The following is a 21,093-nucleotide window of genomic DNA, read 5'->3' on the forward strand; positions in this document are numbered from 1 at the left end:
ATGGAGCCACTCGCACAGAGCGAATCGCTCTGTGCGAATGGAGCCACTCGCACAGAGCGAATCTCTCTGTGCGAATGGCTCCATTCGCACAGAGCGATTCGCTCTGTGCGATCTGTGCACATAGACATGAAGAATACTTACCTCCGGAACGCGTCACATCCGTCACGTAGCTAGAAGGCGGAGACTGCAGAGCGTGTAGCAGAAGCGGGGAACGCTCGCGGAGGTAAGTAAAAGGAGCCGAGTGCTCCAACAACGAATCGATCACTCGATTAATCGATAACGGAAATCGTCGACAACGATTTCCGTTATCGATTATTATCGATTTTATCGATTCGTTGTTTCAGCCCTACAGGATATAATTATTTTCCATCTCTGATCCTTAAACCAGTCGATATACACCAATAAAACAACGGCACATACATTTTATATTGTGTATCATTGCATAATATTGATAAGCTAGGATAGCCCTCTGCTTTCTGTTTTGCTTGCAGAAGACCTCATCTATCAACTATCTTTTAATTTCCATTTACTAATAATCAACACAAGACACACATGACAGGCCACGCAGAAAATCTTCAGACTCCTGCCTCAAAGATTTGCTTAAGCACCTACACCTTATGTTTCACCATATTCTCGTACATACCTTCTCTCCACTCTGCATACTGGGAACACCTAACCAATAATTCCATAAGTATGATGCCTCACATTGTTGTATCTTTCCAAACTGACATTATGTCCCGGTCTTCAAGCCAAGGTGGCAGGCATTATGTAAGCCTTCCTTTATTGTCTTCTCATCAAGCTATTTGTTTTGTTGGCTCTTGGCTTTTTAACCCCTTCGCGACCTTTGCCGGTTCAGGACCGTCATAACAAGAAGGTCACTAAATGACCTTTGACGGTCCTGAACCGTCAAAAAATTAAATAAGCTTAGAAAGTGATCAAGGATCACTTTCTTCGCTTAAACGGCCTTGCTGCAATGCCTCGATGTCGAGGCATTCAGCAAGGCCGAGATCGGCATCGGGGGCCATGTCTGGCCCCTCCCCGGGGCGTCAACAGCCGCCATACATTGTATGGCGGCGGACGCCCGTTTTAAAAGCGTTTAGGAGGCGATCAACGATCGCCTCCTAAACTTAAATGGTGTCGCTGGAATGCCTCGATCGGGAGGCATCCAGCGACACCAAACACTTACCTCTGGGTGGGCTGTGACCGCTCCGGAGAGCGGTCACAGCCGCCGCTGCCGGTGATCTTCGCCATCAAGTAAGATGGCGGCGGCCCGGGAACTACAACAATAAAGACGAAAAAGTTCGCTAGAGGGTCTCCAGACCCTCTAGAGAACTGGCTCCACTTGCTGGTTGAATACAGGTACTGCATTCAACCATGCAAGTCAATGGAGCCCAGCTTTCTAATCACTATGTGATTAGTAAAATATTCAAAAAAAAAATAAAAAATGGAAAAAAAAATAAAAAAAATGTGCTAACATTTAAAAATAATTATGCAGTGATGTCACTAGATGAACCATCCAGTACCAGCAAAATGTGTAAAAAAAAAAATATAAAAAAAGTATTAAAAAAATAAAATAAAATTAAAAAATAAAGTTTATTATTTTGAGCAAGTGCTAAAATTTCTCAAAAATCTCAACAAAGACTTAAAATAAAAGCACTTCAAATACCCAAGGGGTGTCTAATATATAAAAAAAAATGGCTGATGGGGTAAATTGGAGTGGCCTAGCTCAAAGATAAGGCATAGTGTACCTATCCAAAATGACTGACCAAAATGGAGAAAAAAAGCGCACTTCCCAAATGTGGCATTTTAAATCTGAAACAACCCAACAAACCCATGCATGTGGGGTATCGCTGTACTCAGGAGATGTTGCTGAACACATATTGGGGGGTTGTTTGACAGTGACATATACCAGAACCTGTATATCTATAACTAAAGTACAATTTGTGTGAAAAAAAAAAAATAATAATTACTATGACAAAGTTTGACAAAGTGTAGTTCTATAATTGGTGCATGGAAAGGGTTAAAATAACAGCATTTGGAATACCCTGGGGTGTCTAGTTTTCAAAAATATATGGTTTGAATGGGTTAAATTGAGTTAACCGGCTTCAAAGATATTCCAAAGAGGAGAGGGAGGCACAATGACCAAATGACCACCTGAATTACGCATGCCCCAAAAGTAGCCTTTTACCAGCCAAACAATCTGACAAACCCATGCATGTGGGGTATCGCTGTACTCAGGAGATGCTGCTGAACACATATTGGGGTGTTGTTTGATAGTGACATATACCAGAACCTGTATATCTATAACTAAAGTACAATTTGTGTGGAAAAAAAAATAAAAAAAATTACTATTACAAAGTTTGACAAAGTGTAGTTGTATAATTGGTGCATGGAAAGGGTTAAAATAACAGCATTTGGAATACCCTGGGGTGTCTAGTTTTCAAAAATATATGGTTTGAATGGGTTAAATTGAGTTAACCGGCTTCAAAGATGTTCCAAAGAGGAGATGGAGGCAGACTGACCAGATTTGTTAAAAAAGATTTGGAAATCATAAAACGCTGCTTGTACTTATTGCCCTATAACTTACAAAAAACAGCAAAAAAACATAAAAACATTGGGTATTTCTAAACTCAGGACAAGTAGTAGAATCTATTTAGCTAGTTTTTTTACTTGCTCTTTTAGGTGAGTAAAAGATTTTTCAAATAAAAGTCATAAAATGTGTTTTTTTTCAATTTTTCACCATGTTTTTTTTATTTTTTTTATAGTAAATAAGATGATACGATCAAAATAATGGTATCTGAAGAAAGCCCATCTTGTCCTGAAAAAAACAATATATAACTTATGTGGGTACACTAAATGGGTGAGGAGAAAATTACAGCTGAACACAAGCACCACAAAAGTGTCAAAACAGCCTCGGTCCCACAGGGTACAAAACGAAAAATGAGCCCGGTCCTTAAGGGGTTAAACAATTTTTCATGGTTTATCTTGTTTATGTTTACAACTGCCCCATGCTGATAATTGAAAAAAATTATATTTTCGTCACAGATACCTGTTGGTTTTTCAGTGGCTGCCAGTATCAGAATAGGAAATGCTTTAGGTGCTGGACATGTGAACCAAGCCAAACTCATTGCTAAAGTTTCTGTTATATGTACTGGTAAGAACATTTTTTTGTTACCCACGTTTTATTGAATGCTGTAACAACTATACTATAAAACTAGTATCAGAATAACAGATACTGTATGTTGAATGTTGCACAACTGTATAGCATTGCAAAGTTGTTTACGCAACCCCACTTGCATAGTACTTAGTTATGTGTAAAATGTTGTCCACTACAAAGCTTGAAAAGTGTTCTTATAACCATAGCAGCCAATGGAATATTCTTTCTTATTGGGTTGTTACACTGGTTGCTGTAGTGAGAAGAGAAAATGTTGCACTAGAACAGGGGTGTCCAAGTTTTTTCTGCAGTGGGCCACTTCATCAGAATTGTATACATGCGAGGGCCGCACTCATTTTTCACTGTGAGAAAATATAGCCTTTAATAAGATATGCAGATTAAAATCAAGTAAATGACACAAAACCTTTACTTTTCCTCTCACTGATTTCTGGGCCTTGAAAGTTTTGTGACTACAAATTCAGGATTCAGGATAAATAAAAATGAAATAGTTCTATTTATTCTAGGGATGCACCGAAATGAAAGTTCTGGACCAAAACCGAAAATTCAGGGTTCACTTAGCCAAAAATGACCACCTTTAAAAAATAAAAAATCCCATACTTTTAATAAAAGTATGTTGCACACCAAAATTGTACAAAAATGTTAATGACTATGTATGTATATAATCTCTCTCTCTATCTATAGATATAATTATATATATAAACAGCAATCTCAGGCATAACCAGATTCCAGCATGTACCGGTTGGCTGGGCATGATAGGAGTGTGACTGCTGTCAACAATCATATATAAATTAATATTGTTGTATTTTTTTCTCCAATGTTGGTGTGTTAACCACACTTTTATTAAAAGTAAGTAACACACCAAAATTGGCCAAAAAATTCAACAATAAAAATTTTTTTTTTACTAATCCACTCTTCTTGTTTCATATTAGTGTTTATTTCTGTGCTGACTGCTGCTCTTGTCGTTGGATTGAAAGAATACGTTCCATTCATATTTACTTCAAATAGGTTGGTATTTACCTTTCTAATGTAAGCAATGATTTTACTGAGAATACATTAACCCCTTTGTGACAATGGCACATTGTGACGTTCTGCCCAGGCTGCGGAGCTGCATATCTGTCTTGCTTTAGTTTCTCTGTTTTGCTTCGATCCATTCCTGGATTTCCTTTTGCTCTGTTCTGATCTTTCATTCCTTGCTTCTGCTTCAGCTCTGTTTCCTTTATAAGGTGTGCCCCACCTATGTGTTCTGTTTGTCTCAGTCTTCAGTCTAAAGGTATGTCTCTGTGCTATGTGTTTGGTTTACATGTTTGGTTTGTTTCGTACCACTGTCAGCAGGGATTAGCGTTAGGACCCACCGTCATTGGAGTACTTTGGCGTAGTGGTGATGTGACGGAATCTCCAATTTTTATCACACAGTTCTAGGCTAGTTCCTGTATTCATGTTTGTCTGTCTCTTATGTACCTTTTCCCTTGTTCCTTGTATCCAGGGCCGGCCCTAAAATGGAGCCGACTGGGGCAATTGCCCCAGGCGGCACTTTTTAAGGGGCGGCACTTTGCCGCCCCAAACGCTTTTTTTTTAAGCGGAGGAGAGAGAGGGGCGCCGAGTGGTTTTCGCTTACCCGCTCGGCGCCCCTCTCTCTCTCCTCTGCGGCGGGTCTCCGTATTAGCATTACAAGCCGGCACCGTGGCAGAGCAGGGAGACTCGCCACAGGACTGTTTAAAGGTAAGTCCGGGGGGGGGGGGTTAGGGTAGATAATGGCGTCGGCGAAGTTTAAAATGCTGTCAATTGTCAATTGTCGTCCAGGGGTTAAAAAGCAACGACAGTTTACAGGCAACAGGATTCCTAACCTGCATACAGGTTCTTTCGCTAAAAATGTGCCATCAAAATTTTTATCCAAATTCATTGTTTTGCCACATTCAAGCCACTACTTGAACACTATTTACTCATGCCCTCTCATACTAACACTCGCAAAATAATGCAAATAATATTTGTTAACAATTGCTTGAGAATATTATGCAAGAATTTTGCAAGTTTTTGGTGAGGGTATGTGAGCTGAATGAAAGCACATTCATCTTTTGCCATTTGTCTGAAATTCTCAAAATTAAGTAAAGAAGATCAAACTCCTCCCCTGCAAAACAAATGATAAAAAAGACAGGGGTCTCCAGAACTCCCAAATAACCAATGGACCCCTTCCAGCTCCCACCCTATGTGTTGTTTCCTCATGGGGATGCCTCAAGTAAACTCCCACCACTGTGATTTTATCTTAACCATCCAATGCCTCATTTTATGTGGGGTAAAAAAATATTTAAAACCCCTTAGAAGTATTTAGCTCTCCTGCATATTGGGATGAGAGGGTTAAAGTTTTCAAAATCTCTTTGTAGAGGCACAAAACCCCATCCTGTGCCTCTCCCCTTCTCTGTCCTGTGGGATTGAGGGGTATAGTATTGATTTAAATAAATAAAAAAAATCCTACCTACACCAGCCTGGTCACTTTTTTTCTTTTCTTGATGCAGAGGAGAGGGGAGCCCAGCAACCGCTTGGCGCCCCTCAGTCTCCTTCGCGAGGCCTCTAACTCTGTCGCAGTGCCGGCCTGTCATGCTGAGCTCCGGAATATGACGTCAGGGAGGGAGAGGGGGTTACATAGTGAGCAGGAAGGGAGGTGGAGCAGATAGTGAGAAGGAAGGGAGAAGGGGTAGATGGTGAGAAGGGAGGGGGGTTGATAGTGAGAAGGGAGGGAGAGGGGGTAGATAGTAAGAAGGGAGGGAGACAAAAATGGCACAGGCGGGGCTGTTTGGGGCCAAAGATGGTAAGTCCTATGTGTGTAATTTGGGTGCTGGTCAGGTTCTATGTGGGCAGTGTGGACGCCAGTTTTTATGTGATTTCCAGTTGATCTATACCTGCAATGCTATGTTTCCATACATTATTATTGTATACCTGCAAATATGGGATTTGCATGTCTGATGCTATACCTCCAGTGCTGAGTTCACATGTGAACAATAATAATAACAATATTAATATATATATATATATATATATATGAGAGCTAACAGCAAGCGCACTCCTATCATGCCCAGGCAACCAGTACATGCTAGAACCTGGGCATGATGGGAGTGTGATTGCTGTTAACAATTATATATATATATATATATATATATATATAGTTGTTGAATTTTTTTGTCCAATTTTGGCGTGTTACTTACTTTAAATAAAAGTGTGGGGGTTTTTTTATGGTGGGGGTTCATTTTCGGTTTCGGCCAAGTAAATGCTGAATTTTCGGTTTCGGTCCAGAATTTTCATTTCGGTGCATCCCTACTAAGCCAGACACTAAAGCGCTAGGCTGACACCACATCAATGCTTGGCTTAGTATATAGTGATAGGGGTTATGCTGCACTATTGTCAATGTCTGGCTCAATGTATAGTGATAGGGATTACGATGTACCAGCGTCAATGTCTGCCTCAGTATATAGTGATGGGTGTTATGCTGTAGCCCCGTCAATGTCTGCCTCAGTATATAGTGATAGGTGTTATGCTGTACCCCCGTCAATGTCTGCCTCAGTATATAGTGATAGGTGTTATGTTGTACCCCGTCAATGTCTGCCTCAGTATATAGTGATAAGAGTTATGCTGTACCACTGTCAGTGCCTGCCTTAGTATATAATAACAGTAATGCTGTACCACCTTCAATGTGTGCACCAGTATATAAAACGATAGAAGCTATGCAGTTTTAAAGTGTGTGTGTGTGTGTTGGGGGGTGCCACATACAGGATCCGCCCCAGGTGCCAAATACACTAGGTACGCCCCTGTGTAAAACTCCCTTTGTGAACTAATCCCCAATTTGGCTTAGATTGAATATATAGTATTATACCTATGGTTAAAATATGCTTCTAAATATATAGAAATAATATATTTTTTATACACAGAGATATTACTCACCTGGTTTCAAGGCTCTTGCTGCTCTTTGCCCCATTTCATGTACTCGAAGCTATTTCCGTAAGTATACACACATTTTTTTTACATGCCTTGTCCTTCCAATGAGTATCACATACTGTAGTATAGGGGTATAAATTTCCACAAATTTGCTTATTTATATAATAAAATAAAAAGAAATTAAAGCTCCAACATCCTTATTAAATAAAAATGGAATCATGTTTTTGAAGCGCCAACATCCTTATTAAATACTGTATATTAATATAGTTGTATACACATGTGGATTGCACACATTTCCACGAGTACAATAGGCAACATGATGGCAAGTAGACACACATTAGGTGGTGGTAAATGCCATCAATAGAGTAAATAAAGACACTATAAGTGAATATACACATTTACTTACAGTAAATAATATACCCTGTCTACATTGCTAGTGAATCCACTTTTGTAGACTACAACTCCCACGATCCTTATGATCATCCTCCCTATGGAACACTTGAATTTTGGCCCATAAAAATGTACTTATATTGTTTATGTATGCCCTGTTGGAAACTCTATGGTGAAGTGTAAGCACAATGAGCCAGATGGTTCTTATCTGCCTTCAAATGTTTTACCTGAAGGATTGCTGGAATGTGCATTGTAATATTCTGCAAAATTTTGTAGAGTCAATGGCGGTCATACCAAATATTGTGAGCTTTGGTTTTAATGAAAATTATGTATTTTTGTTTGAGAAGTACCGTATATTTTGTCACACAAATTTGTTTTTCAGAAATGCCAAAATAAAAACAGGTTGTGTTAATAGACTTTTCGACCTTATTGTGTATGTATACTTGGGTATAGCAAGATTAGGTTATGTCTACACACACCAACTAAATTTTTAGGGCACTAGAGAGGTAGTAGTAGTACGTAGCTGGCCACCTGACCTTACGTATGACATATGTATCAGCAGAGGCGTAACTAGAAACCATGGGGCCCTGGTGTGAAAAATTGACACAGGCCCCCAACTTCAACAGCTGGTCTGTGCCTTCTTTGCCCCCAACATACATATGTAAGCATACTTTCACAAATTACACACACACACACATCTCACCCCACTTACACAATTACACATCCATGCTCATACAAACACACAATTACACATCCATGCTCATACAAACACACAATTACACATCCATGCTCATGCACACATACACAATTTTACATCCGTGCTCACACACACACAAATACACATGTATGCTCACACACAGAAGAACGCATGCTTACACACACACACAGAAGTAAACATGCATGCTCACACCTCCCGCCTCCGCATACCTCTCACTGCTCCTGCAGCTTTCTCTCTGGCTGGTCGTGCACACTGTGCGTTCCTGTCTCCCTGTGCCAGTTTAAAATAGTTTAGATCAGTGCGGTCCAGGTCGAAAGGGCTCTTTCTAAACTATTTTGAACCGGTACGAGGAGACAGGAAGAAGGGGGTTGCAGAGGTCACACCGGGCCCCCTAGAGGCACTAACCCCTGTAGTTACGTCAGTGTGTATCAGGCACTTTAAAGGTTACCATAAATCATAGTTGTGTGTAGGTTGCCTAGTAACATATTTCACTATTGCTTTTAGATCACCTGTGGTGGAATATTACGGGGAACAGGAAAGCAGAAGATTGGTGCTACTGTGAATGCTGTTGTGTATTACATTATCGGTTTGCCTATAGGAATATCCCTGATGTTTGTTGTGAAACTGGGTGTAATAGGTAAAATCTGTATGATTAAAAGAGAAAGAAAAGCCAATTTGTGTGTGTGTAAAAACATCTACAAAAATCTAGCTAACCTCTTTATAATCTTAGATGGTAGCTGGTAACTATAGAATGACACACCTTTGTCCAGTCACTCTGGTTACTGATGGGCAAATGGTTTCATTTATTTTATTGAATTCCTGCACAAATTAGTGCTAGTTTATGGAAGAGCTTGGCATTTTATGTTATTACCATGTTTAAGACCGTGTTGTCTTTTCAAGGCCTTTGGTGTGGAATGATTAGCTGCGTTTTCCTTCAAGCCTCTATATTTGGAACGTATATTGTACAGTTAAATTGGGACAAAGTATGTCAAGAGGTAATGTCTATTTTTTCCTCACAATTGACGTTGGGTAAACTGTGCCTCTTGCAAACCAAATTTCTCTTAAATCCCTTTATATCAGGGATTTGTATATACATTTGTTTCACGTTGTTTCAGAAGCACTTTTCCTCTCCTGTTGCTCCTCCTTGCTTTCATCTTTGTTTACTTAGCTTTTGCAACATTTTACACCAATATATATATTCACACCAATATACCGTATTGGCTCGAATATAGGCCGCACTTTTTTCCCCCACTTTAAGACTTTAAAGTGGGGGTGCGGCCTATATTCGGGGTCTAGCGCCCGACGCCCGGGACATGGAGTCCCGGGCGCCGGGCAGGCAGCGGGGTTAGGATACAGATCCCCCGCAGCGGTGCAGGGGACCTGTATCCTACTGTCTGATACGCTCAGACAGCCTCCCCTGCCAGCACTTCCCACGGGGGGGGGGTGCCGGCACGGGAGGTTGTCTAAGCGCATCGTGCGGATGCGTTTTACCTCTGCACCCCCCCCGGACTTACCGGTACTCTCGGGTGTCTTGCGACACCGGAAGTTGTATTGCGTAGATGTCCCCCGCCGACCCCGCAAGACACCCGGGAGTCTGCTCCGGTAAGTTGGGGAGGGGGGGCAGCGGATCTCGGGGAGGGAGGGCAGTGGCAGCGGATCTCGGGGAGGGAGGGCAGTGGCAGCGGATCTCGGGGAGGGAGGACAGTGGCAGCGGATCTCGGGGAGGGAGGACAGAGGCAGCGGATCTCGGGGAGGGAGGACAGTGGCAGCGGATCTCGGGGAGGGAGGACAGTGGCAGCATATCTCGGGGAGGGAGGACAGTGGTAGCATATCTCGGGGAGGGGGGACAGTGGCAGCATATCTCGGGGAGGGAGGACAGTGGTAGCATATCTCGGGGGGGGCAGGGTGGCAGCATGTTTTTTTGGTGCTTTTTTAAAGAAAAAAACTTTTTCTTTAAAAAAGCACCAAACTTTTAGGGTGCGGCCTATATACGGGGGCGGCCTATATCCGAGCCAATACGGTATATTTTCATTCACTGTAAATTTATGGCAAAAAAAAATTAAAGGAGCTTTAGAAAAGACAAAATGAACATCAAAAATGTTGCCTCACAAACAGTATAGTACTTCTTGACAACATATCAGCTATAAAAAGTGCTGTAATTTATTTATTTATTTGTGTTGGCTTTTTTATTTTTCAGTCTGGCTTTTTTTCATTTGTATTTTTTTGGATGGCTCCTTTCCTTGGGCAAAATATTGACTAGTTTATTTGCTGATCATCTTTAGATTGACTCATGGCACCCAAAGGGTTCTTGGATGGATCTCATCCCCCCTTAGGTGGTCATGGGCTAGGTAGGATTATTTCATTTTGTTTAATCTCCATCCCAGAGAGCAAGGATGGAGGCAGAGGGCATGAGGTCTGGTTTTAATAAATGGCACTTAAATAACCTCAAGGGGATTAGATGGAGCGTGATACTCAGGCACTCAGGCTTTTGATTGGCACCTCCCACAGATTTATTTTATAGCTGGCTCTCTCATCACCTGAGCCAAACACAGAAAAGGAGATGGGGCTATAATTGGATAGTATGCTTTTACAGTATTGTGACATAATTTTTGCACGTTTCAGGCAAGGACATGCCCTCGTCTGAAACGCACAAAACATGCCTATAGGTATGTAAACGCTGAGTACACAAAAAGCGTGTGCAGAGTGGGGGGTGAGATAAAGGCTTGGGACACCATAATATGACATATGTCTATAGTGTATTACAAGAATCCATATACCACAAAAACAGACACTACATCAAGTTCAGTGACTTCTATATTTACATAATAGTTTTTTATGACTCTAGAGTACTGGAAACTTTTTCTATGGCTATGGGAGGTACTGGCACCCTCCATCAGCCAGACAGAAGACAACATGTTTTGATTTATCATATACTTCACCTTTAAGTGTTTATTTCTCATAATTATTTTCTTCAGGCTCAAATTCGAGCTCGAGTAAAACTAAAGAGAAAGGTTCCTGGTCCTTTCACTGCACAGACAGTGAGTCTCAATTCAGATGTGGATAAAAATGGTAGGTGATTTGTACAAAAAAACACTCATAAATTCCTAAAAGTTTCCATTACAGTCATAGCATCTGGCTGCAACAAAAAAACACTATTGCAGTGGCATTAGTCATATTTGGGTGAGCCGACTATGGTGAAGTAGTCCAATATAATTCCTACTGTCTCTTATATTGAAACAGATCATGTAAAATAGAGACACAAAATGCCTATAGTTCTATAGTCTTCAAAAAGACAGTCATTATTACATCATCCAATATTACTTCACATCTTCCATCATAAATGATTCAACATAATTACTGAAAGTATTCTCTTTTGTCTTGTGCTACAGGAGACATGCATCACTTTGACTCGTGTGGTGTACAGGATAAAAACGATACTGGAAATATTATTTTGTCAGATATTTGTTCTGGTGACAAACCCACAGAAAAGTTGGAACAGAAAGAAGATTGTGTTACAGAAGTAGTCCTCTCGGTGAAGCAGCTGATAATTAGACGTGGGCTGGCAGTGGCTTGTGCTGTGACATCACTGGTTGTAGGTGTAATAGTTAAATGTTTAGTTAGCATTAAATAAATTATTAACGTTAATTGGAGATATCAGTGTAAACTGGAAATGGCAATATGTAACAAACTATTGTGTGAAATGCATTTTGATATTTGTCATAAAGAAAAATGAGATTTCACCTTTAAAGATTTGGGAGTTGGGCAAGAATGGGGCACAAGGGGTTTAATGGACACACACACATACACTATATGGGCAAAAGTATTGGGACACCTGACCATTATACCATCAGGGACTTTTATGACATTGCTTTTTAAATACACAGCCATTATTATGTAGTTGGTCCTACCTTTATAATTATATAATTTTATTAATTTATAACAGCTTCTGGAAAGGCTCTTCCAGTTCCTCCTACAGGTCTTCGATAGGGTTGAGGTCAGGGCTCTGTGCGGACCAATCAAGTGCTTCCACACACCAATCTCATCGAACCATGTTTTTATGGACATGGGGCACGGTAATGCTTAAACAGAAAAAGGGCATTCCCCAAACTGTTCACACAAAGTTGGAAGCATAGCATTGTCCAAAATGTCGGGGTATGTCCCCTCCACTCTTTATCTCTCTTCATCTTTCTCTTTACCTCACCTTTTCCCTCTATTCGTCTTTTTTTGTATATCGCCTCTCCTCTTTCTCTTATATCCTGTTTATCTCTCCTCCTCTTTCTCTTTATCTCTCCTCCTCTTTTACTTTAATCTCTCCATTTTTTTCCCTACACCTGTTTTTGTTTATCCCCTTTTCTTTGATACCACCTTTCTCATTATCTATACCCTTTTTGTCTATTTCATCTGTTCCATTTCTCTTATCTCCCCCATTCTTCATTATATCCCTGCTTTCTCATTATCTCCTCCGCTTCACATCTCTGTTTTTTCAATCTCTCATCCTTTGTCTCTTTCTTCTCTCTTTATCTAACTTATTTCCCTTTAGCTATCTTCTTTCGTCCGGATCTCTTCTACTTTTCCTTATCTCTCCCCTTTCTTGTCATCTTTCCTTTTCCCCAATATTTAATATTTCCCCTTTCTTGTCTTCTATCATATTCCCCAATATCTCCCTCTTCTCTCTATCTTTATCTTTCATATCTACGTTTACTTGCAGAAGCACACACCATACTTTCCATACAATCACTCACAGTGGCACACTCCATTCTTTCCCCTTACAATCCCAAAGAAATTATGGTAAAGGGAGAAAAAAAAATCACTTTTACAGCAAAAATAAGTTTTGCAGTAAAAATACAAGGAGCTTCAGGGATGAGATGGTTACTCACCTACCACACAGGCTAAAATCAGCCATTTAATAATATTTGCAGTTCATCAGGATTTCAAAAATTGCCTCCCTCTACCATTGGCTAAATTTAACCCCATCATCAAAGGGAACCCCATCATCAAAGGGATTAAAATTTAGTATCGGGGATTTTTAAAAAGGGAATGTGACTTTTCATAGCTTTTTTTTTTTTTTAACCCCTTGATGACAATTGCCGGTCCGGGCACGTCACCGAAAATCAAGTCGATGACGACAATTGACGTGCCAGGACCGGCACGTCTTTAAACGGGTGCAGAAAGCGAACTATTTTCGCTTTCTGCACCGAAACGGAGAGCGGTCACAGCCGCCGCTGCAGGTGATCTTCGCCATCAAGCAAGATGGCGGCCGCCCTGTAAAAAAAACAATAAAGACTAAAAAGTTCGCTAGACGGTCTCCAGACCCTCTAGAGAACTCTGGCTCCACTTGCAGGTTGAATACAAGTACTGCATTCAATCATGCAAGTCAATGGAGCTCATCTTTCTAATCACAGTGTGATTAGTAAAAATAAATTAAAAATAAAATAAAATTAATAATAATTAGAAAAAAATAGTAAAAAAACAGTAAAATGTAAAAATAATTTCCCACTGATGTCACTATCAGGGGAACCTTCAAGTTGAAAAAAATGTAAAAAAAAAAGGCAAAAAAAATAAAATATATATATAAAAAATATATATTTTTGTGAGCAAGTCCTTATTAGCTTAAAACAATTCTCGCATGGAAAGAGTTAAAATACTGGCATATTAAATGCCCATGGGGTGTCTACTTTTAAAAAAATGTATGATTTGATGGGGTAAATTGAATTGGCCGGGTTCAACAAGGTCCCAATTAACACGGGGGGGGAGGATGGCCACACATCTAATTTCCAATTAGAAAAATGCACACGTACCAAATGTGGCCTTTTAGTTCCCCCAAAAAATGACAAACCCATGCATGTGGGGTATCACTGTACTCAGGAGATGTTGTTGAACACATATTGGGGTGTCGTGTGACAGTGCCATATACCAGGAGCTGTAAATTCATACATAAAGTAGGTGTGTGTGGGAAAAATACACACACAAAAATACTACTGCAAACTTTGAAACAATGCTGGTGGTAAAATGTGTGCATGCAAAGAGTTAAAATACCAGCATTTAAAATACCCTGTGGTGTGTACTTTTCAAAAATATATGGTTTTGTTGGGCACACTGAAATGGCCCGGCTCAAAGATGTACCAAATAGGGCATGGGCAGTGGATCCCCAAATGCCAAAGTTCAACATTGAAAAATGTGCATGCCCCAAATGTGGCCCTTTTGCCCCCAAATAGCCAGGCAAAATCATTCATGTGGGGTATCACTGCGCTCAGGAGATGTTGCTGAACACATATTGGGGTGTTTTGTGATAGTGACATATACGAGAACTTTTTAATTCATACCTGAAGTAAAATGTGTGTGACAAAACAAATGCAAAAAATGACTACCATAAAGTTTGACAAAGACTGGTGGTAGATATGGTGCATGGAAAGAGTTAAAATACTATCATTTGAAATACCCTGGGGTGTCTAGTTTTCAAAAATATATGGGTTTATTGGGCACACTGAAATGGCCCGGCTCAAAGATGTACCAAATAGGGCATGGGCAGTGGATCCCCAAATGCCAAAGTTCAACATTGAAAAATGTGCATGCCCCAAATGTGGCCCTTTTGCCCCCAAACAGCCAGGCAAAATCATTCATGTGAGGTATCGCTGTACTCAGGAGATGTTGCTGAACACATATTGGGGTGTTTTATGATAGTGACATATACCAGAACCTGTTTATTCATACCTGAAGTAAAATGTGTGTGAAAAAACAAATGCAAAAAAATTACTACCATAAAGTTTGACAAAGGCTGATGGTAGAATAAGTGCTTGGAAAGGGTTAAAATACTAGCATTTGGAATACCCTGAGCTGTCTAGTTTTCAAAAATATATGACTTGATGGGGTAAATTGCATTGGCCGGCTTCAAAGATACCCGAAATGGCACATGGGGGGAAGAATTACCAGATTTGGAAAAAATGACTTTGAAATAGCAAAACGCTACCTGTACTTATTGCCCCATAATGTGTAGAAAAAAGCAAAAAAACATAAACATTGGGTATTTCTGAACTCAGGACAAATAGTAGAATCTATTTAGCAGGTTTTTTTCATTAGCTTTTTTGGATGAGTAAAAGATTTTTCAAATAAAAGTTTGAAGTGTGACACCAGTCGAGAAGAATTATTCTCAATTATGGCAGATAATTTACTCTGTTAACAGACCATAAACCGTTATTAACCATTTTTAATCCAAGAAAGGGAATTTCAACTAAAACAGCCGACATATTACAACCCTGAGTGCAAATATTGGGCCCATGACTTCCATAGTAATGCTGATGCCATGTCAAGGCTTCCACTAAAGAGTTCCTCATCAGTTGTACAGAAAAGTCTTCCAGGTGTGTAATACATGCTAGAAGGCGTAATACATGCTAGAAGGATTGCCAAAGAGACAGCTTGTGATACTGAATTACAGTTTGTATCAAAATATTTGAGAGAAGGCTGGCCAAGGAAAAAGCTGTGAAATACAGCAAGCATACATATAACGAGCCAAAGAACTCTCAGTACATGATGGATGTATTTTATGGGGCAAAAAAGTTCTAATACATAATACATAAGTTACTTCAAGCCACATTACAACTCTTTCATGGCATTGTCAGAATGAAACAGTAGGCTTGGTGGCCATCAGTTGATAAAGATATTGAGGAATATGTCATGTCATGCAAAGGATGCATTCAAGTCCAAGGACAACTTGTCACCAAGGCACTCACCGCAGAAGTTCTTCTGCTCCGAAGCCCACACCAAGGGAGACCCTTAGTGACAGGGAGTGGAGACTGGGATGATTCCAACAGTGAGGAGGCCAGATGCAGGTGGATAAATTAGGGGCAGAGTTGGAGTGCAAGGTGCAGGAGCCCCGACAGCAGGAACCAGAAGGCAAATGCAGCAGAGCCGGGGGTTAACGCAGGCAACGTACTCAGGATAGCCGGGTCGGTAACAGAGCGGGTAATCAGACGGACCAAGTCGGTAACAGAGCGGGTAATCAGACGAGCCAAGTCGTAACAGAGCGGGTAGTCAGACAAGCCAAAAAACTGGAAACCAGGATAAGCAGGAGAAGGTACAGAATCGCTAGGCAAAGAATCGTCAGGCAGGCAGAGGTCAAAAACTATAGTAACGAGCAGTAGCAATAACTCTGGATACACAGAACACAACAGGGTACAGACTAAAGCATTTCCCGGGTTTTTAAATCTGGCGCCCTTACAAGCTCCACCCCCTGGACCGCATCATCGCAGTTCTGGGCAGTCTCCCAGAACTCCGCCTCCTGACCCGTCCAGCCACGCCCCCATCGATACAGACAGGAGGAACGCCGCTGGACCGGGAGCGGGTAAGTACAGAATACTGTGGATCAATGCTCCGTCGGGCATCATGATGCCGGACAGCAGCAATGTCCCCAGAAACCTTGATGCCGGCGATCGGGGACCCGACCGCCCACATCAAGGGAGACACCCGTCACCCCCGGTAACGGCTGCTCGCGAGCGGTCCTCTGCCCGCGTGCACCTGACACCGAGGGAGAGAGCGTGACACACCTGCCACGAGAAGCTGTACAACCATGGGACTGGCCTAATACACCTTGGGAGAGACTACATTTGGACTTTGCTGGTCCTATTGATGGAATTTCATACTTAATAATAATTGATGCACACTCTAAGTGGCCAGAAGTCATTCCAATGACATGGACTACAACTACTGAAGTCATTTCAGCATTAGAAAGATTATTCTCGGTATTTGGACTACCAAGGAAATAAGTCACAGATAATGGCCCCCAGTTTGTATCACATAACTTTTTACATGATAATGGAATTCATCATCATCGGGCAGCACCCTATCATCCTGCCACAAATGGACAAGCAGAGAGATTTGTCCAAACTTTTAAAAGGGCATTGTTAGCTCTGCAAAACAGAAAAACAGTAAAAATTGTAAAATGTTCTTAGTATTAAACAACAATATAGAGTTACTCAACACCCCACCAGAGGAGTTGCACCTGCTCAACTATTGTTTGGCAGGAAGATTTAGTCACACCAGATGTCACAGAAACAGTCCGCATTATGCAAGATAAAATGAGAGTGGGAAAACCTTTGAGAACCTATACTGAAGGACTTGGTATGGTATAGGTTGTATCATAAAAATGAAAGATGGGTACCAGGTGTAGTTGGCCAGGTTGTAGACCCAAAGACGTATGTGATAACCTCTCAAACAGGTGTTTGTTGATGTAATGTAAATCAGTTACGACCAAGGTTTGAGAGGAGAGAACAGTCTGATGAGGATCCTTAAATACCAAAAAAAAAATCGGATAAATTTGATATTTGGGGTGGGGTTTGGCATGATCCAACAACAGACTCCGACTCAACTGAAAATGAGGACACAGTGATACCAACCAGTAATGAAGAACATTGTAATGCCAGTAATAAAGAAATCCGTAATGATGAGTCAAAAATTTCTAACCAGGACCAGACTTCTCATATTCGTACCCCCAGAAAAAGAATTCCTGTTGCTCGCTGGTCTCCAGAAGAGAATCTCAGAGACAACATGCCATATACCAAAAGATATATACCAACTTTCTCAAAAGAAGAAACAAGAAACAGCTCTCACGTTAACACAAGAGGATACTGCAGATGACTGATTATTTTGTTGTATAAGTTATTGTTGTTATAGTTATTATTTATTTATTTATTTAATTTAACCAAACAAAAAAAGATGTAGTGTTGTGCTTGCTGCCTGGCTTCCGCACAAGCCTCTAATGCTCCCCGCACAAATGTTGAAGTCAGAGCATCAGAGTAGGCAAGGTGTCTGACTGGACTGCCTGCCACTGGAGGAACAGCGCCAATTGGTGGAGATCATGGATCTCCCCTTGATGGCCCAAACTAAAGGGAGCGTAAGGTCTGTTTATACAGACCTCTCTTTTTTACTGCTCCCTCCTTTGCAAAGTGTGCTAGCGATTAATGCTGAGGGCTGGGATATGATGTCACTGAAGCACTGAAACAGAGCTTTGTAGGAATACATTTTGTGCCCACCACCACAGAGCTACAGAAAGGTTTATAGTGAGGAAGAGGAGACGTAAGGAGAGGTAGATTTAGAAGAGATATAATTTGGAAGAAAGAGAAGCTTTATAAAGAAAAAGGAGATCATGAGAAACAGCAGAGATGGGGAGAAAGGGGAGAGATAGTGAGAAGGGGGGATAAGGAGAACGAAGGGGAGTTTGAAGGGGAGAGAGAGAGAGAAAAAATAGAGATGGGAAAAGGGGGAGAGAAAGGTGGATAAATAAGAAAGGTAAGAGTTATAGAGAAAGATAATGAGAGATAATGAAAACGACGGATCAAAAAGATGGGGAACATAAGAGAAAGGGTAGGGGTTGGGAGAAAATGGAGAAGGGAAGAGAGATAAGGAGATAAAAAGAGATGAGATAGGGAGAAAAGAGAGAGGCGAAGAGAAAGAAAGATAAAGAGAAAAAGAGAATTGAGATAAAAAAAATGGGAGCGGTACTGATACAGGGGAGAATCAAACGAGAAAGGAGAGGGATAAATGGGATAATGGGAAAAGGACAGAAAGGGGAGAGTGTTATGCAAGCCTAGGCACCACTGGATAACGGACCCACTAAGCATGAGCGGCAGCGTACACACAGCTGGACGGTACGTAATCTGAGGCAACAGGACAAATCAGGACCTGAGGCAAAGGCACAAGAACTAAACAATTCGAATTCGGGGCAGGCAGCGCAGGGTCAGAATCAGGAAACAAAGCCGAGATCGGGGCAGGCAGCGTAGGAGCAAATGTCAGGAACCATAGCCGAGGTCTGGTACACGGAAATCAGGAAGCGTAGATACAGGAACCACTAACGTAGAACAAACACACACCCAGAGTAATAAAGACTCGTTGCACAGACACTATAGCACAGGGCATGGGGGTTTAAATAGGACTAGAGGCGGGGAAAACTGGAAAACTAGCCAATGGACGCGCGATGATGACTTTTGCGGGTGCTGGTCGCGATGGCAACATCGCCAACACAACAACAAGCTCTTCTTGCAGGAAAGACGTGCATTAGGGGCACTAGTTTTAAGAACCTTAAGTTGCTATTCTAAAGCACTCAGCATATCTAGTGAATCTGTTCCTGAAGCTGTGTTTTAACTCCTTGCCTGTTTGACTACTCTCTGACCTGATTTGTGTACCATACCTGGCTATAATGTACATACATGGCTGCCTACTCTGTGTACTGACATTGGCTATGTCTGACAACCTGTTCTGCATACCTGACCTTGCTTCCTGTGGTTACCTGTCCTGGACACCTAGCTCTGGCATTACCTCTATACAGGTATCTGGCACCTCCGGCCAGATGTGCTTTGCTACTCACTACCTGTATCTGTATGTATATCTATCTATCTATCTATCTATCTATCTATCTATCTATCTATCTATATATATATATATACCTGAGCCTCCACACTTTTGGGATCAAAGACGCAGGTTTCCATTCTTAGGGCTTAACCCCTCAATGGATGGGTATATGGGTTAAGAAACTCTGTGGTGTATGCTCCTAGGTTACAGCAGTTGTGACACAGTAAATATGATGCATATGCGCAGGACACAATCATCAACAGCCTAGCCAAGTATATTCAGTCACAGCATTTGTATACTATTAAAATATAAAAGGGTACACCTGGAAATAATAAACAGATATGAAAACAGGAATGATTTAAATACTCTCCTAAATTCAACGTCCAACAAATTTCCATTTACCCAATAGTTATAGTACTAGAAAATAAAGTGAACACAGTGGACTGGATGATAATGCCTTCAGATGAAAAATCTCTTTGTAAACAACATTTATGCTATACACTGTTTTACTTATGGATAACAAGCAAACCTGAGTAAAGGTATGACGACTTTTCACCTTGACTGCATTTTTGGTGTAGCTCTAGAAAAAAAGACATACAATTGTCCATGACTTAAAAACTGAAATTTAGCTTTAAAATGCTGGTAAAGCTGTTACTGGGCTCCTCTGTTTGAAATCAATGCAATGACATATTGTGTTTCCCAAGTCTGTCTTATAATATAGATGTTGTGTCAACATTAGGAATCAAGTCAGTACATGTGGCTGTATGGGATATACCGTATTTGCTTGATTATAAGACAAGTTTTTTTTTAGAACAAATGCTCTGAAAAATAGCCATCTTCTTATATTCGAGGTCGTCTTCTAATCAGACCTCAAATAGAGGTCTGATCACAAGAATAAGATGCAGATCCCCCGCAAGCTTGCAGGAGGCCTGGATCCTCCTCTCCTGCAGCCGGCGGAGGTCTGTGCGATGTGCGCAGACAACCTCCGTGCTGCCGCGACTTCTATGACGGAGCGCCGCCGCTACATGACCTTCCGGTGCTCATTCATAGAAGCCCCGGTGTAAGTGCCGGCAGCGGAGGTTGTCTGTGCAGATCGCGCAGACCTCGACCGGCTGCCCCACTACACACCAAGGAATCTGAAGCACGGAGAGAAGTCTAAGGAAGTACTGGTAAGTCGGGGGAGGGTAAGAGTGGCATACAGGGGATATAAGGGCTTTCTAGAGGCAGAGTGGCATATAGGGGGTTAAAAGGAATATCAGGGAGGCAGAGTGGCATATAGTGGGTTAAAAGAAATATCAGGGAGGCAGAGTGGCACATAGGGGGTTAAAATAAATATCTAGGAGGCAGAGAGGCATATAGGGGGTATAAGGCATATCTGGGGGGCAGAGTGGCACATAGGGGGTCAAGAGGCATATCTGGCAGCAGAGTGGCATATAGGGGGTATAAGGCATTTCTGGGGGGCAGAATGGCATATAAGCATAACTGGGGGCAGGTTTGCAAATAAAATGAAATAAAAAATGTATTTTTCTCAATCATAGTTTCTTTA

General features: G+C 41.3%; 1 protein-coding gene across 2 annotated transcripts in view; it reads left to right on the forward strand.

Moving 5' to 3' along the window:
• Positions 1-11,916, forward strand: part of LOC128472884 (multidrug and toxin extrusion protein 1-like) — a 33,892-nt gene extending 21,976 nt beyond the window's left edge. The window contains exons 11-17 of one of the 2 annotated variants that reach the window (XM_053454857.1): positions 3,046-3,154; positions 4,105-4,180; positions 7,093-7,162; positions 8,712-8,844; positions 9,108-9,202; positions 11,183-11,276; positions 11,597-11,916. In XM_053454857.1, the coding sequence (XP_053310832.1) occupies positions 3,046-3,154; positions 4,105-4,180; positions 7,093-7,162; positions 8,712-8,844; positions 9,108-9,202; positions 11,183-11,276; positions 11,597-11,838 (819 nt within the window). In that variant the 3' untranslated portion in view covers positions 11,839-11,916. The remainder of the gene's footprint in view (positions 1-3,045; positions 3,155-4,104; positions 4,181-7,092; positions 7,163-8,711; positions 8,845-9,107; positions 9,203-11,182; positions 11,277-11,596) is intronic. The other variant, XM_053454858.1, reaches the window with a different exon arrangement.
• Positions 11,917-21,093: the final 9,177 nt, after the last annotated feature.

This window comes from Spea bombifrons, chromosome 2, assembly GCF_027358695.1.
Source record: "Spea bombifrons isolate aSpeBom1 chromosome 2, aSpeBom1.2.pri, whole genome shotgun sequence".
NCBI lineage: Eukaryota > Metazoa > Chordata > Amphibia > Anura > Pelobatidae > Spea > Spea bombifrons.